The sequence below is a fragment of the Diabrotica undecimpunctata genome, chromosome 9, assembly GCF_040954645.1.
Source record: "Diabrotica undecimpunctata isolate CICGRU chromosome 9, icDiaUnde3, whole genome shotgun sequence".
Classification (NCBI taxonomy): Eukaryota; Metazoa; Arthropoda; class Insecta; order Coleoptera; family Chrysomelidae; genus Diabrotica; species Diabrotica undecimpunctata.
Genome location: NC_092811.1, coordinates 131,217,236 through 131,235,254, shown reverse-complemented (window position 1 = coordinate 131,235,254; position 18,019 = coordinate 131,217,236). Strand labels below are relative to the sequence as shown.

General features: G+C 33.0%; 1 protein-coding gene across 1 annotated transcript in view; it reads right to left on the bottom strand.

Moving 5' to 3' along the window:
- Positions 1 to 18,019, bottom strand: part of LOC140451473 (UDP-glycosyltransferase UGT5-like) — a 59,246-nt gene that overhangs the window by 15,537 nt on the left and 25,690 nt on the right. The window contains exons 2-5 of the mRNA XM_072545295.1: positions 15,096 to 15,294; positions 8,006 to 8,238; positions 4,518 to 4,883; positions 501 to 720 (exon numbers count right to left, since the gene is read on the bottom strand). Coding sequence (XP_072401396.1) covers positions 501 to 720; positions 4,518 to 4,883; positions 8,006 to 8,238; positions 15,096 to 15,294 — 1,018 coding nt within the window. The remainder of the gene's footprint in view (positions 1 to 500; positions 721 to 4,517; positions 4,884 to 8,005; positions 8,239 to 15,095; positions 15,295 to 18,019) is intronic.

Here is an 18,019-nt window from a genome sequence, read left to right as displayed (position 1 = left end):
GTGAGACAAAAAATTGTTGAGAACAATAAAAGTACGCAAGACTGCATACCTTGGACACATAATGAGGAATAATAAATATAGTCTTCTGCAGGTCATCATGCAGGGTAGAGTCGATGGCGAAAATGGGAATAGGTAGAAAGAGGAAGACATGGCTGCGAAATATTCGACACTGGACAAACATGACTGTAGACAAATTATTCCACTTTGCAAAAGACAGAGAAACTTTTAGAAATGTGGTCGCCAACCTCCGTTAGTGGGGACGGCATAAGAAGAAGCATGTAGCGATGTTGTATTAATTTTTTTACACTGTTTAAAACCTGCTTCATCATTTTCATTTCCTCTATTACGTTTCCTCTTTTTCAGGTCCTTTTCACTCAGTTCATAACATCTTTAGCGTATTTTGGTAACACTATTTTGCAGGCACATGAAAGTATTAAATTTTCCCTTTTTAGACCCAAAATTTAATTAAACCTTTAAACTCGTAAAAAGCTAATACTTACTTGGGATTATTGATTAATTCGTTTAACGACTTTTCAAAAGTCTCTTCGTTTAAGTCGGCAAAATTAAGTTTTATACCATAACCTTTTCTAGCGGATTCTTCAGTATTTTTCACCTGGTCCCAAAAGACTGGCATGCCCAATATGGGCACCCCATGATATATGGCCTCAATAGTACCGAGTAAACCTCCATGTCCAATGAATCCTATTACATTTGGATGAGCTGAAAGCAATGGAACGAATTATTAATTAGAAAGAATAAATATTGCAATCTTCATTATCCCTTTATCCCTTTGAACATTTACTTTATTTAGGCTTATTTCCTTAATATCACATTAATTGTTACATTTATTACATATTATTATGGTTTATATTTTTTGTTAGTTACTTATTGAATAAAAATAATATTTTTATATTATCACTCAATACTCAATACTTATTTCTACTTACAAAAATTGAATGTATTTCCGAAATTTGAAGAAAACTAAAAATATCTCGGCAAGTAATGAGTTTAGGTATAGGGAATGCCATATAAAAATGAAAGAGTATCATAAATACAATATTTCTAAAAAATAAAAATATAGAGTGATCCATTTAAAAAAATTGAAAAAATCGTAATTTTGTTTTGCCTTCTTCTTCTTAGAGTGCCGTCTCCCTACGGAGGTTGGCAATCATAACGGCTATTTTTATTTTTGCTGCTCTAAACAAATCAATCGATCTGCATTGATACCAATCACGTAGATTCTTGAACCATGAGTGCTGTCTTCGGCCAACAGATCTTCTTTCTTGAATATTTCTCTATATTATGAGTCTCAAAATTTCATATTTTGGTCCCCTCATCACGTGGCCTAGGTATTCCAGTTTTCTGGTTTGTATAGTGGTGATTAGTTCTGTTTCTTTACCAACCCTCTCCAGTACTTCTTTATTTGTAATTCTATCAGTCCATGATATTTTTAATACTCTGCGGTATAACCAGAGGTCGAAAACCTTCTTTTTAAATTGCATTTTTTTAATTCTCCAAGTCTTAGCTCCATATAATAATATTGAAAATATATAACAGCGAATGGAACGTAGTCTGATCTCCAAATTTAGATTTTTGCACGTTAGGAGTGGCTTCATTCGTATAAATTCTGATCTGGCAATCTCTACTCGCCTGTTTATTTCTGCAATATGATCATTGGTTTCATTGATCAAAGTTCCCATGTAATGATATTTTTCTACTTGTTCTATCACGTTATCATTGATTGTCAATGGGTGATGTTTATTTTGTGGTCTTTTTGTAATTAGCATGTACTTTGTTTTTTTAGCGTTTATAGTAATTCCCATCTCAGCACTATTCATACTTAAGCTTTCAATAAGAAGTAGATCTTTTATACTCGTTGCTATGATCACAGTGTCGTCTGCATATCGTAAGTTTTCAATTAATTTTCCGTTAACGGTAACTCCCGCTTTGATATTATTGAGCCTGTTTTGGAAAATTTCTTCACAATATAAATTAAACAAAAGTGACGATAAAACACATCCCTGTCTAACTCCTCTACAGATCTTTATTTCATCTTGCCCATCAATTTGTACTATCGCACTTTGGTTCCAATATAATATTTGCACTATATTTATGATTTTACTGTCAATGCGCTTGTTCATAAGTATTGAAATTAGTTTTTCATGTCTTACTTTATCGAAAGCTTTTTCGTAGTCAACAAAGCACAAATGTAGATAAACGTTTACATCCCGACATTGCTGAATCAATGTGTTGATGGCAAATAGTCCTTCTCGAGTACCCATTCCATTTCGGAACCCGGACTGCGTCTCGCTAATATCCTCCTCTAGCCTTTCGTATATTCTCTTATGTATTACTTTCAGCAGTACTTTCAAAGTATGACTCATGGGGCTCAGTGTTCATAATCAGAGCACTCTTTTGCTGCTTGTTTTTTAGGGATGGTTATAAATACTGACTTCAGCCACTCTTGTGGTATTTTTCCCGTATCGTAAACCGTGTTGAATAAATCTGCCAATACTTCCAAGTTATCCTCTTCCACTAGTTTTAACAGTTCTACTGGTATTTCATCTAATTCAGCTGCCTTATTATCTTTAGAGTTTTTGATAACATATTTGATTTCATCTATCGTGATCTTCTGTCTCTCTAAAGGATTTTGCCTCTTTCATCTTCGAAAAGTTCTCTAACGTACTCCTGCCATCGTCTTAATTTCTGGTAAATCTATTAGTAGTACTCCTTTTTTGTCTTTATGTGTCCTTGCTGTCTATTTTGACCCATTTTAGTCACTTTTCTTATTTTTTTGTGCATATTTCTCATATCATATTGTGTTTCTTGTTCTTCTATCTCTTTACATTGTTTCATTGAATAGATTTTCTAGCTGTTTTGATTTTTTCCTTAATTATTCGTTGTATTTCTTTATACTTCTGAAGATCTTTTCCCTTATATTTCCTTCTTTCTTCCATCTGTAATAGTATTTCTTCTGTCATCCACTGTTTTTTAGCCTCTGACCTATTTTGTATCAAACTTTCTTGAGTTGGTTTTAGTAATGTGTCTTTTATATTATACCACTTTTTATTTACATCCATTGTTTGTTGTTAGTTACTGTTTTTTGCATATTAACATTCAAATTATTTTTTAATTCGTTTTTAATTTCTTCGTTTTTTAGCATTCTTGCAATAATTTTTGGTTGTTGTTTTCTGAGTTCTATTCTTTTTAATTTTATTTTCACGTCAGCAACTAACGGATTGTGGTCTGAGTTAATATCTGCTCCAGGATAAGTTTTAACTGAGGTTATAGAATTTTTATATCTGCCATTTATGAGTAAAAAGTCTATCTGGTTTCTGACAATGTGGTTTTCTGTATGTGAAGGAGACGTCCATGTATATAGTCTTCTCTTAGGAAGCTGAAACCAAGTATTAGCAAAAACCATATTCTTTTCTTGGCAGAATTCTATGAGCCTTTCTCCTCTCTCGTTTCTAGTTCCTAATCCGAACTATCCAACTATATTTTCAACTGTACCTACTCCAATTTTTACATTAAAGTCTACTAAAATGTAAGTAATATCTCTAGATTTCGTTAACTTGATTGTATTGTCCAATTCTGAATAAAACTTTTCGTTCCCATCTTCGATCTTATCAGTTGTGGGAGCATAGACTTAGATGATATTAATAGTACAGTTTCGTGCTTGAATTTTTAGCATTATTATTCTTTTTGAGATTTGAATCTCACCTAGCACTGATTTTCTAATAGTGTTGCTTATGATGAAAGCTACTCCGTATCGATGATCAGTTTTGTCTCCTCCAGTGTAATAAATATTTATTTATTGATATCTCTCCATTTCCTGATCATTGTACATCGCTAACCCCAAGTATATCTATATTTAGCCTCTCTTTCTCTTTGATAACATTATGTAATTTTCCAGGCTGATACATACTTCTTACATTCCAGGTAGCTATTTTTATCTGAGAGGGTAATTCTGCATTCTGATGCCGTTGACCACTTTCTTGGTTCTTCCGCCTTCGAGACCAATTTCTTAGTCTCAGGACAACAGAGTGTCCTTCTACTTACTAGTTCATCCACCCTTAGCCGTTGGCCAGTAAATGGTGGATTGCTTCACCCTATATACAAATTTTTGTCAATAATTTCAATTAAACTTAATTTAAAAACTGCAATATATTGTTTACTTTATTATATAAAATAAATATTTGTTTATACATTACTTCTTTATATACATGGTGTTGATTTCATTCGGATTTTGAAATAAAAATGGTCATAACTTGTTAAATACTTTATGTAGTAATGAAAAACCAAATACTGTGAGAACAGGAATTATGGGAGAAATAAAATATGAAAAAATATATAGGGGTGTCCCATTTAAAAAATTGTATGTTTGCTATGACACGTAGTTTGTAATCCAAGTTTATAAATCATCTAGAAACTTCTTAATATTGGATTGTTTCTCAAGTGAGGTACTAAATGAATTCAAAACATTCTCCTAATATTAACTCCCAAATTGTACATACCTAAGACGTCTTTTTGAGGTAACCAGCTAGAAATCATCACATTATCACTCTTCTCTGGAAGGTCTGTCTCAAATTTCCAAAGAACCTTCTGTTTGATTTTCGAAAAAGCCTTTAAAATTGCCCGTTTTTTTGCTGGTTTAAAGACAGAGCTCCTTAGATTGGATCCCATACTGAAAATGATTGCTCCATCTTTGGCGCTGTCTAAAAAGTCTTTAAGATTTTTTGGCAGAGGTTCTGGATCGGTGACGTGGTAACCTCCGATTTCCTTGATGTTCTGTTGTAAGGGCATGGTGTCTATCAAACTAACGTGGGAGGTGATAAGTATGAGGCTGGCATTGTACAAAATTGAATTTAGGTCAGGGGCATCTAGAAAAGATAAAATTTAAAAATTAAAAAAAAAATTATTGACGTTCAGTTTTAATCTATCATATTCTCTTCTTAAAACATTCGAAAATATGTGTGTGTAATGGCATTACAAAAGTCTAATTTTACTTAAAAAGTTTCTATTAAAAGAAGAAACGTTTTCATTTTTAAAATATTGGCTGTTTTATTAAACGTTTTCAAATTATTTTAGACCTTCGGCTTTCTGTTTTCTCTTCTGGTTTGTCTTTCCCGTTTCTAGACTTATTATTTCTCTCTCATATTGCTCTTTTAAACGCCTCCTAATAATGTCTGATTTGGTCTTTCTCTTTTTTTTTTGACTGTAGGTATCCATTTTAGTATTTGCTTAGAGACTCGTCGTTCATCTATTCCTTTTATATGGCTATACCAAAGGAGCTGTTTGCATTCAATTTCTTCGACTATAAGTGTGACTCTCTTCGTTGTAGTATTGGTCTTTTGAAGATGGAGCTTCACCATAAATCAATTTCTAATGATATTAAATGACGTTCTTAACTAGCTTTATAACTTGGGTCCTAGATAAATCGGCTACATCATCCTTTCATCTTTTTCTGGTACGGCCGACTGATTTTCTACCATCTGGTCTCTCAAAAAACACTGTCTTTACCACTTTGTCTTGCTCTGATCATACCACATGACCTGCTCATCTTATCCGGTTAGCTTTTATATGTCTGACAAACTTTTCAGTACCATAAAGAGATATCAATTCAACATTGTAGCGCCTTCTTCACTCTCCTGTTAATTCATCCCTTTGGGGTCCAAATATTATTATGCATTTATGAAGAGAAGAATCTATTAGGTAAAAATGATAAAAAATAAGAAAGATGCAAACTTCATAACAGCTTTTCTGGAGTAAACAGCATTTTTCAGAGTTTGAGACCAACTTTTTCTGGACCAGTTGCCATCCAGATGTAGAAGGTTGGTGTAAAAAATGCGATTTATGTAACGGTAAAAAAGGTCCAAGACCAAGAATAGTAAAATGAGCCTTTTAAACAAATTAATTTCCGACGAAAAAGGGACAAAACAAGTATGAATGCAATGGATTATTTTATTAAATGACCTGAAATTCCACCCCTTTCTGATGGAAAAAGGAAGTAACTCTAAGGTTACTACAAATGAAGTTCCTTTAGAGTTACATTCTGATTAAGGAGGAAATTTTAAATCAGAATGGCAAGAATTAATGAATTTATTATTGAACAGTACGACATTCTTAGAAAGTCTATAGAGTGTGCTAGTTTAGTTCAATATAGAATTTATACTGGAGATGTAAGACCAATTCGTCAAGCTCAGCTAAACTAACCATTTGCTGGAAAAAAGAAATTGAAAATATAATACAAAACATGATAAATGCTTATCGAAAAAGCTTTGAGCTCCTAGTGTTCACCAATGGTAACTAAGAAAGACGAATCTACTTGCTTTTGTGTAGACTACAGAAGGTTAAACCAGGTTACACAAAAAGACAGTAATTTATTGCCACTAATAGATGATACACTAAACACTGTATTAGATACGAAATTTGTTTCGACCCAAGATTTAAATTTACTGGTAGTTCAAATACAGCATAATAATTGAGACAAAACAGCTTTTTTAACTATCCGTGGTTACTACCTACTGATTCTTGGTTCTACAATATGGTCTTTGTAATGCTCTAGCGTTCGTTTGAAGGTCTGATGGAGATAGTTTTAAGAGGATAGACCTGGAAAACATATCTAGTATGTCTTGACGATATAATTATGTCCATTAAGTTGTAGCGTATGTGGATGATCTTATTTTAATTACAATGACAGCCACTAAATTAACAGAAATTTTTAATATATTATAAACAAAAGCTAGGGAGTATGAATTAGAATTAAATCAGGAAAAAACAAAATATATTTTGAACGTTTGAGACAGTTATTTAAGCTATCTAACCATACTAAGGGTTATAATTTTAAAAATTTTGGACGATTTTGTGACGTCCTCTCGTGGGAGTCACTATCCGGGTAGCTTTTAGACAGTCAGAGACAGAGTTCAAAATAAAAATAAAACTTTATTGTCTTCCTTAAATTAAATTGACAAAAATCTTATGTACATATTTACAATTTGGTTTAGTCTTCTCAGTACCTGGCCTATTTATTCAAATTAGGTTTGACCTTGTCATATGGAACCAGTCTTATCGGCAAGCGAATGTGTATTTGAAATTTTACGGTAACGTTGTATCGATTTAATAACAGCGGACGATAGGTACAAAGAAAGGAAAAGGAACTCAACACGTCCCTTAAGTGATTCGGGTTAATAGGACACTCCTCGACAGTCTCAACACGACTGTTTCAGAGTACGGGTAGTGAAAAGCTCAACACGCTTTTCGGGTAAAGACGGTATGGGACGGAAACAACTTGTGAACTCAACACGTCCACAAGCCGGGGTAGGGAAGAAGAGAACCTTCAGTCAACACCTGTCGATTCTGTCTCTATGAGGAAATGTTGCCGTTTATATAGCGGAGCTTTGCCCTTTCTACTGTCGATACACTCCTACTTCATGGGTTGGTTCGCGCGCACGCTGGTTTAACGGTGATGGCTTGGACTCATCGTTACAATTTGATTACTTAGGACTAACAGTAACAAACAGTAATGGAAAGAGCCGAGAAATCGTAACAAGAATATTCAGACGTAGTACATATGTTGAGGGTTTAACTAAGCTGTTAAGGTTGAAGAAAATGTCCAGAGCTGCCAAAATAAGACTATACACAAGCTTAATGCAAGTGAGATCTCGTTACTTGTCAAGATATGGAGATAAAACTAAATATATGAGAGTAAAAGATGCTTAGAAGAATGTACAGAGTTTAAAAAAAAGAAGAATATCTGGTAAAGAAGAACTTACAATGACTAAATTAATACAAATACATGACCAATTAAGAAATAAAGAGGAATCTACAAAAAATCTAATAAACACGCTGGTAAAAAAGAAGACGTCCCCGAAGAAAATGGCTGAAGTCTATATAAGAAAGTCCAAAATTGTTAAGGATACAAGATTGAAAAATGTAACACGTAACAAGAAAGACATAGAAATAATATACAGGTGAAACAACAAAGTCTATACATAATACTAACCTGGAAAAACTCGTTTCAGTAATTCGTTTTGTGCTGGAATAAACTTCGTATGCATGAAAATTTCTCCTAGAATAAATCGGTAAGTGTTCGACAATCGTTCCCAGTAGTTCATTTCAGCGTCATAGTTTCCCAAAATGCTTGGTACGTACGACGGTGGAGCTAGATTTCCTACGAGGTAGTTGTTCATCATGCTCATGGGTCCAGGAGATAAAACCACCAACGGACAGTTGAACCTGAAAGAATTATTGATGGGTAGATTTATATTATGGTAATGATACTCTTTTAATTTATAACACAAATCAATGATTTCAGATTGCGTGTGCGTAAGTTTGCCCACAAATATTTTCTTATATATTTTTCGTAACATATTTTTCATATTGATTCTGGTGTGAATGAATATGAACTCGTTAAAAATTTCTGAATTTACCTACGTAGTAACTATAGTGTAGTGATAAAAATTGTCTTTTAAACTGAATCTAGTGAGTGATAAATCCATAATAATTGTGAAATGTGACAAAAAATAAAAATAAGGAACTGAAACAGAAAATGAACGAAATGGAGGAGAGGATGGACAAATTGGAAAAAAAACGAAAACAAATATAGACTCAAGCAACAGAGTAGCGAAATTAGAGAACGAATGAATTAAGAACAATTTGGTAATAGCTGGCTTTAATCTAGATTTGGAAGATAAAATGATACTTAAATGTAGTACAAAAGGGCATGGTGGGACAGATGGAAAACTTTGGAGAGAAATTAAAAATCCTCAAAAGCAAATATAGATTGAAAGAAATTAAAGATCAACAACTATTATTGTTCTGAAGCTATTTTCTTGTGGCGTTTTAAAGTAATTACTATTTTAATGAGAATAAGCCACAACTAAAGGTCGAAGTAAGTTTATTGGCATTTCAATTTCCACTTCGGAAATCGTTCTCAAAATACAAACATTAATAAATTAAGCAAATTTTGTTTTTTGTTACTTGGTGAAAAATTCGTCTAAGAATTTAATTTTATCTGACTCATTTAATTTAAATACATATTACACATTTTAAAGTAGACGACTTTAAAACGATATTGCCAATATTGCTGAGTTGCGTTCCTGGGACGATTTTATTGTAAGATAGTTCATTCAATTACATCAAATCAACTTCAACTTGGGAATATCCGTCACCAAAATAAATTCATAGCATGTAATTCGTCTTTAAAAAGACAACCATATGCCATGATGCCAGTAAAATTCTCCTGTTAATGATTCCATGGTAAATTATGAGGAAAAAACCAGGAACAAAAAACCTCATAATACTATCCCGATATGGTAAGTATTTGGTCTTACTCTCTGTTCCAGAAATGAACATATTGTTTTTAAAATATAAAATAAAAATGTAATTTTAGACTTTTCTTAGTGTAGAATAAGTAAAATAGTCACTTTATGAAGTTTGCTCGGGATACCCGACTTATTGGCGCCACAGCCTCTTAAATAGTTTTCACACCTAAATACAAGAGGGGTAATCTTCACTTAAAGTTCGCATCAAGTAGTATTATCAGTTAGTTCGTTCTCACACACCACCCTTGAGGCATGTGCATTTTAAAACACTCTCAATTCATGTATAAAATATTTCTCTACGCCGAAATCGGGCATTTTTCTCATAAATACGGTTTTCTCTTTTACTTGTGATAAAGAAAGAATTATTTGATATTTTATAGTCAGCTACGGTCGTTTTGAACCTCTCTACTCTAAAAATAAGTTAATTATAAGTCGATAAACTTAAAGTGCTTTTATTTCTCTGGAGCAATATTTGCTCACCTTAACAATCCTTATCCTTCAACGGTCACTGAAGAACCAAACCTATGGAGATACATCCACTCACAAGTCCTTTGAAGTAAGGCTTGGAATCAAAAGATTTCCAACCCTCTCATATAGGGAGCCAGTTACAAGGCTCCCACTCATTCGTGGTCCTATCGAGCATAGATTATTTGATGAAACAGGACTGAAGAAATAAAAGGATTACACACGTCGGAGAGCAACAGAAAGAAAGAATAATGGTTTCTCGTCCCTAGAAGAAAGATTGCACAAGTTGACCTTCGTTCAAGATTAGACACCTGTGTTTTGTGAAAAGTGCGTTATGTGTTGGTAAGCGACAGCGGTAATTAAATTGGATACTTGAAAAACATTTGGTGAGGTTAAAACTCTTTCTATATTTTCTATATTTACTGCATGCACATAATTTATATTGGTAGATATTTGTCTCGACTTTTATTTGTTTATTAATATTTATATTAACTAATGGCTTTGATTTGACAACAGATCTTTCTTCTCAATATCGCTAAAGATAGCTGACAATTGTTTATTATACAGATTGTCTCACAGCCCGCTCTCACGAAAAATATTTGTTTATCACTCTAGTAAAAACTCTATTAAAATTAAAATCGCGTCTTAGTTGAAAAAGACATTTACACTAAACAAAATCATTCACTCTCGCTCAGCATATATTTGCAAATAAATTCACTTAAAATCACTTAAAGCATCAATTACACGTATCTCAGAATGGTTTATAGCAAATAAAGAAACAGAAAACGAAATACTTGGTTTTGAAAATAGGAAAGAAAAACTTTTTAATTTTTTCACACAATATGAACAAATTCAATTAGAAATCGAACAGACTGATGACAGCGACCAACAATCAGCTGATCGAGCAAATGTTGAAGAAAAATACTTCAACACACTCAAAGGTTTGCAAAGAAAAATAATAGAATTAAATTTAACAGAAAATAAAGTACCTAGCTCAAATAATAATGCTGTTTCCAGTGCGAGGCTGCCTGAAATTAGCATGAAAACCTTTACCGGAAATTTCTCAAAATTCAATGAATTCTTTCAACTATTTGAAACTCTGATCACAAACAATTCAAGTTTAAATAATGTACAAAGGTTTATATATTTAAAATCCTTCGTCAAAGGAGAACCTTTTAACTTAATTAGCAGTATCGAAGTAGTAGATGCAAATTTTGCTATCGCTATAAAAACCTTAAAAGAAAGATATGATGACAAATCACGAGTGATTAGTACTCTTATAAAAAAGCTGTTAAAGTCTCAATCTTTAGTTAAATGCACTCCTCAGGTACTAAGAGATTTTCTTGTACACACGAAGCAAACGCTTCAAGCTCTTAGTAATCTCGAAGTTCCAATTGAACATTGGGACCTCCTTTTAATAGAAATATTTTTAGAAAAAATAGATTTTGCTTCTCACAAGGCTTTTGAATATGAAGTAGGTTCTAAGAATGTTCCAACACTCAAACAATTTTTTGAATTTTTAGAAAAAAGATGTGATGTTTTAGAGAAACTTAATTACACTGAAACTCAGTCAAAGTTTAATAATAAAGTCACTCAAAAAACTGCTCATATTTCCACTATAAATAATAATAAATCTAGCTATGAAAATTGCATATTTTGTAAACAAACTGGTCATAAAATATATCAGTGTAACTTATTTAAAGACACAAATTCTCAAGAAAGGTTTAATTTTGTAAAGCAAGCACAGCTTTGCAGAAATTGTTTTGGCACTAAGCATTTTACTGATAAATGCATCTCTAAATACACATGTAAAATTTGCAATAAAAAGCACAATACACTTCTGCATGAAGAAAATAATTTTTCTCACACTCATGAAAATAATTTATTCTCTCCCACTCGAAGCAATCAAAGTGCTTCAAATTCACATGATGGTAATCAAAGTCACGCCAATAGGCAACAATCACGCTTTAATGCACCACAAACCTCTCAATCGTCCGCAAGTATACAGGGTGATTCACAAACTCGCCATAGTGCACCACATATTTCTCAAAGTCATTTTCATGCTCCTCAAAGGAGTAATAATGCCCAAGTTACTCAAAGAATTAATTCTCCACATTCATATAATGAATCACCAAACACTTCTACTCACTTAAGCACTCAGACAAATGAAAATTGTCTACTCTCAGACACACAAAGTCAAAATTCATCTTGCATCTCTTCTCTCTCAACTTTCAATCCAAAAAACGAAGTTTTGCTAGCCACAGCGCTGGTAACAATTTACTCTGAAAGTGGACAACCTGTACACGCAAGATGTCTTCTCGATAATGGATCTCAATCGAGTTTTGCAACAAAAGATTTAGTAAATAAACTAAATTATTCTACCACTAATAAAAGATTACAAATTTCCACAATCTCTCAAAATTGTTTCATCTCAAATGAAATGGTAAACATTGAATTTTTCCCATATAAAAACAATGATATGAAATTTGATGTATCATGTGCAGTTTTGGATAATATTACGTGTAAAATACCTCAGGTACCTCTAGATCGTAGCAAAATAAAAATACCAGCTGGCATAAAGCTCAGTGATCCCTCTTACTCCTCCCCAGGGAGAATCGATCTCTTATTAGGTGCAGAAATTTACTGTGATCTATTAAAGGATGGTTTAATTCATATTGAAGCAGGTCTTCCAGTGCTTCAAAACACTCATTTAGGATATGTCATGTTCGGTAACCTATCTCCACAGTTTCAGTTAGTTAGTTAGCGCAAAATAGAACTCGATGGCGCGTTTTCACTGAAGCTCTATGCTCCACTTCAGGAGTTCAAATACATTCTTCGGGGAACATTCATCGCGACGTCCACATTTCGAAGGCCTCCAACTTATTAATGGAAGGTACTCTTAACGTCCATGTTTCAATGCCGTATAACAATATGGACCATAAATAGCATTTAACCATCCTGTAGCGGAGATTGAAGGGAAGATTGCGGTTACATAGTAGCGGTTTAAATTTGATAGAAGCTTGTCTTGCTTGTTCGGTACGGCATTTTATTTCTTGTTGAAGATCCCATTGGTCATTCATCATCATTCCCAAGTATTTAGATTTTTTCACTTGATCAATTGGAGTATGATCCACTTGCAGTTGTATTCTTAAAAGTGCGTTTCTGCTGATTGCCATGCATTTACCTGTTTTTCCAGCATTTACCTTCAAGCCATATATTTTTCCTATGATGTTTATTTCACTTAACATCAACTGCATATCATGTTCGTGTCTGTTATTATCGCGGTGTCGTCGCCGTAACGAATGTTATTTATCGGGAACCCGTTTACCTTTATTCCACACTCAGAGCCTTCCAGTGCCTCTGCAAAAATGTTCTCTACATAGAGATTGAAGAGCATAGGAGACAAAATACACACTCCTGTCGCACCAATCTTAAAATTTCAAATTCTTCTGTGTTGGTTGATTTGTTCAGTTTCACTCGTGCTTTTTGATTCCAATAGGAATTCTGGATAAAATTGTTATTAAAAATCCTTTATAAAAGGTATATAATTTAAAAACCCAATCGGGATATATCACAAAACGTTTTCGGAATCCATATTCCATCATCAGTGTCTAGGTATACATGTATTGGGCCACTAAATATGTGGGTAAAAACCCGTTAAAAATTGTTTGTTTAAATTTAGTATTATACATATACATAGTATTAAATATTATGATGTTAAAGTTACCAGTGGATTTGGTAACATGGCGACGTATAACTCCACATGAAGTTGCTTATCCTGAGACGATGTGTCTACGAGGACTTAACCGCATGTAAACAAATGTTTAACTTAACACAATCAACATGAAGACAGGTTCAGACTCTTTTCTATAATATTTTAATTGAGAAAACGAATAAAAAAGAAGTATTTTAAAGCAGTCATGGACAAAGATAATTTACATTAATAATATATTTTACGAAACAATGTTATACATTGTGCAAATTCCAAAAATAGTCCATAGTTTAAATAATCGAAATACGCCAATTCAATAATGAGTTAAATTGAATGTTTTTGGTATTCATACAATTATTACGTTCTTTTTTATTAATATAATATAAAAAATGTTGTAAATGTTAATGTGTAAAACGTGTTTTAACTGAAGCATCAGTTCTAATTTGTTAGTTTAACATTTTTAAATTAAAAAGCCGATAAAAAAAGACAAAGAATTTAATACAACTAAAATATCACAAGAAGTTGTTAAGCTGTTTGTTCGGGCTGTTAGGCCGTTGTCTTCTGAGATTAATTCTTGACGTTTCGCCAACACTAGGGGTTGGCATCTTCTGGAGATGTTACTGCTTCGCTTGTAAGCTGAAACTGACGCCGCGTTGTACTGCTTCAGAAGATCTCCAGAAGATGCCAACCCCTAGTGTTGGCGAAACGTCAAGAATTAATCTCAGAAGACAACGGTCTAACAGCCCGAACAAACAGTTTAACAAGTTAGACGATGGACGTGAAAGCCTAACGCATTTTATCAATACAAGAAGTATTTAAACAGAAGTTACTACTATTACTAGATATAATTTTTATTATTGGTGATTTGAATACGAAAATTGGTAAAGGGAAGAGTACTAACAGGGAACAAAAATTAAAACTGTTTGTAAAGGAAGAAAAATTTGGAATAGTAAATACATTCTTTAAACTACCACCAAGACCTTGTATTCCTTGTTTCTCCGCAAGATCAACTAGGAGACGTAGTAATACGGAATCAAATTGAATACTTGATGGTGAACCAGAGATTCCGTAATGGATGCCTATCAGTTAAAAGTTACCCTGGTGTTGATACATCGTCAGATCACGTTCCTTTTGTTGGTAAATTTAGGTGAATTTATGATGGTTACAAAAAAGAATGGTAACAAAAAATGCGACATGAAAACACTAAAATGTAAGGAAACCAAAGAGACAGTCGCAAAGAGAAGATAAGTAACATCGAGCAAAACATATAATGCAGAAGAATGACTACAGAATATATTTGGAACCTGTATCAAGATAAGAGAAAAACATCTAATAGAAAAACTAGAAAAGAGGAATAGTTGGATGAATGAAATTTCCGAAATCTCAACTTCCGACTGGTATATGAACTAAAAAAAGCTTCTTTTTTATGACTGTGTATAGTACCATAGTTATTAGGATATAATAATCGACTCTTTGTAAAAACTATGAACTTAACTTTACCTAAGAACAAAGCATTTACTTAACACCTGAAACAATACAAATTCCTCTAATAACATTGTATGGTTAATGCTGATAATTACGTAAAAACTTACCTATGATGAAATATCGTCGCTGCGTCATTAATAAAATGCTCCATCACGACAAGATCAAATTCCTGATTGGAGTTCCATAATTCTTGTACCTCAGGAGCGGTCAGTACGTACTCTGTATAGGCAATACCTAGACCTTGAGTCCATTCTAATTGGCCCCAAAAGTTCATCTGTCCAGACTCTGACAAAGTGGATCGGAAACCTAAAACAAACTAGTATTTGTAATACTGAAGGTACTACCCGTTTTTTTTTATGTTCTGTTTTTAAAATAAAGCTATGAGAGTAAATGAATAAGATTTGGATCTCTAAGACAACCTAATAGTCCCTGAATCACAGAAGGAATAATCTAACTGGAAACTTTGACGAAGTTTACAAAATCCTAAGGTACACGTAAACTCATGACCAATTAAAATAAATGCAATCAAAGAATTTGAAAATAGACCTGGAGAGATTTGCAAACTAATCACTGGCCTACCTGTGCCCCGTGACAGTTAAAGACCACAAAATGACCTTTGGCCATTTCTAAATGCCAGAAAAGGAACTTGGAGCATTTTTATGCATTTTGTTAAATTAAAAATGCTCGCCAATGATGCCATGAAGTGTAGAGCTTTTGCGCGTATAGAAAATTATGTTTTTCGTTTTCTATGCAATTCTTGCACATTCAAGTTTTTATATTGATCTGTTTTTCCTTCTTCTTCTTTTTCTTTTTATGTAAACATGCCTGTTTCTTTTTCAATGTGCCTCCAGAAACTGCCATTCCATTATTTTCGTGGTCTTGAAAACTAATCTTCTTCTTATTGTGGAACCGTCTCTTGCCGTCTTTACTACTCTATTTGTTGTCATTCGGGTCACATGATCGTTCCATTCTACTCTTCTATTTCTTATCCAATCCTTGATGTTCTCCACCTTGCATTTACGTCGTATATCTGTACTAGCTCTGTCCCATAGTGTTGTACCATTAATTTTTCTTAGTGTTTTCATCTCTGCTGGTTCTAATATTCTGTTTGTCCTCTCTGGCTCAGGTCGTGTTTCTGCCGCGTATGTTATTATTGGTTTGATGACTGTTTTGTACTTAGACCATAAAAACTGATAGACACGCCGTAATGCTATTCTCTCGTCTCGAAGAGTGAAGCCAACATAAAACGATTCACACAGCTGTGGGTGACGTCAGTGTGCGGCAAAAACGGTAGTGATTAGAAGTGTTTATACGCGTTGTAAACTTTTTAAAGTATTCCAATTTAAAAATTTTCCAATACATTAATATTTTAATTATGGTGGGGTCTTGCAGTGCATTTAATTGTACGCAGCAACAAAAAAAGGGACAGATATATCATTTCATGGGTAAGTAAATTCACACATTAAACTTGAAAAACATACCAGAAATTTAGCACCTATTATTTTACTTTTTCCTCCCAAAGTGTTTAAAATAGATACATATGAGAGAGAGTCTTATATATAATTTTCATTTTATAATTACGTTGCAAACTGAAGAATAAAGCAAATATATTCTTTAAGATTTCCTAAAGATTCATCATTGCAAAAAAAAATGGATTATAGCGATGCGCCGTGAAAATTTTAAACCAACTGAGTTCTAAAATTTGCTCCAAACATGTCATAGCGGATTCGTATATTACTAGCGGTTGGAGTTCAAAAAAACAACTAAAAAAAGATGCTGTACCCAGCATTTTCGATTTTCCAAACCATTTAATTAAGCAAATTACAACTAGAAAATTTCCAAAAAAAAAGAGAAACTGTCTCAGTCAAACCAACAGGATCTAAAAGGGAAAATATAAATGTGACGAGTGAATCTACCACCATAAAGACTCCAGTAGAAATTTCAGATGAAACTACCTTAAAACCTTCTTTGAAAAAGCGAAGACATTACCTTGGTGACTTTGAACAAGAATCATCTAACAGAGACCAGGGATATAAAGTAGTAGTAAACAAATTAATTCAAAAGAAAAACAAACAAATCAAAATGTTGCAACAATGAAATAGAAGGCTTATTAAAAAAGTAAATACCTTAAAATCTTTATTAGAACATCTTAAAGAAAAACAGATGATCGATGAAGATTCCTCTCTGAAACTTTCGGTAAGGAAAATTATTAATACTTCTTATTAGTGATCTATTTAGCTTTGGCATGTATAACAGTTTATTATTTTATATTGTTTGTATTTAGTCGATCAAGTTTTGATTATTGTTTTTTATTTTATTAGGATACGATGCATGCTTCTGCAAAAACTATCTTTAAGCAGCTACTTAAATCTAAGAGCACTAAAACATATCCACCGGAGTTAAAAAGCTTTGCTCTCACTCTTAATTTCTATTCACCAAAAGCTTACTTGTATGTCAGAAAAACTTTTCCTAACATATTGCCTCATCCACGAACTCTTCAAAAGTGGTATCAAGTAGTAGCTTGTGAGCCTGGATTTCAAAAAGAAGCAGTGAATGTATTAAAACAAAAAGTAGTTGAACTTAGAAATTTAGGAAAATCATGTATCTGTGCTTTGATGGTCGATGAAATGTCTATACACCAGAAAATAGAATGGGATGGTGAACAGTTTTTAGGGTAAGTGTAGCTTAATATTTATTAGCAATTATAAAAAGTATCAACATTATATTTTGTATTTAAATAATTGAAAACATTAATTTTAGGTATGTTGATATAGGAAGTAAACCTCAAAGCGATTCTTCCGACATTAAAGCAAAAGAAGCAATTGTATTCTTAATTAATAGTTTAAATGATTCATGGAAGCTGCCGATAGGCTACTTTTTAATCGCTGGGTTATCAGGTGTTCAAAAAAAGTAATCTAATAAAAATGTGCTTAAAAATAATGCACGAAGCTGATGTCACAATTACCAGTTTACCGTTTGATGGTGCAGCATCAAATATTAGCATGGTTAAACAACTTGGAGTTGATTTATC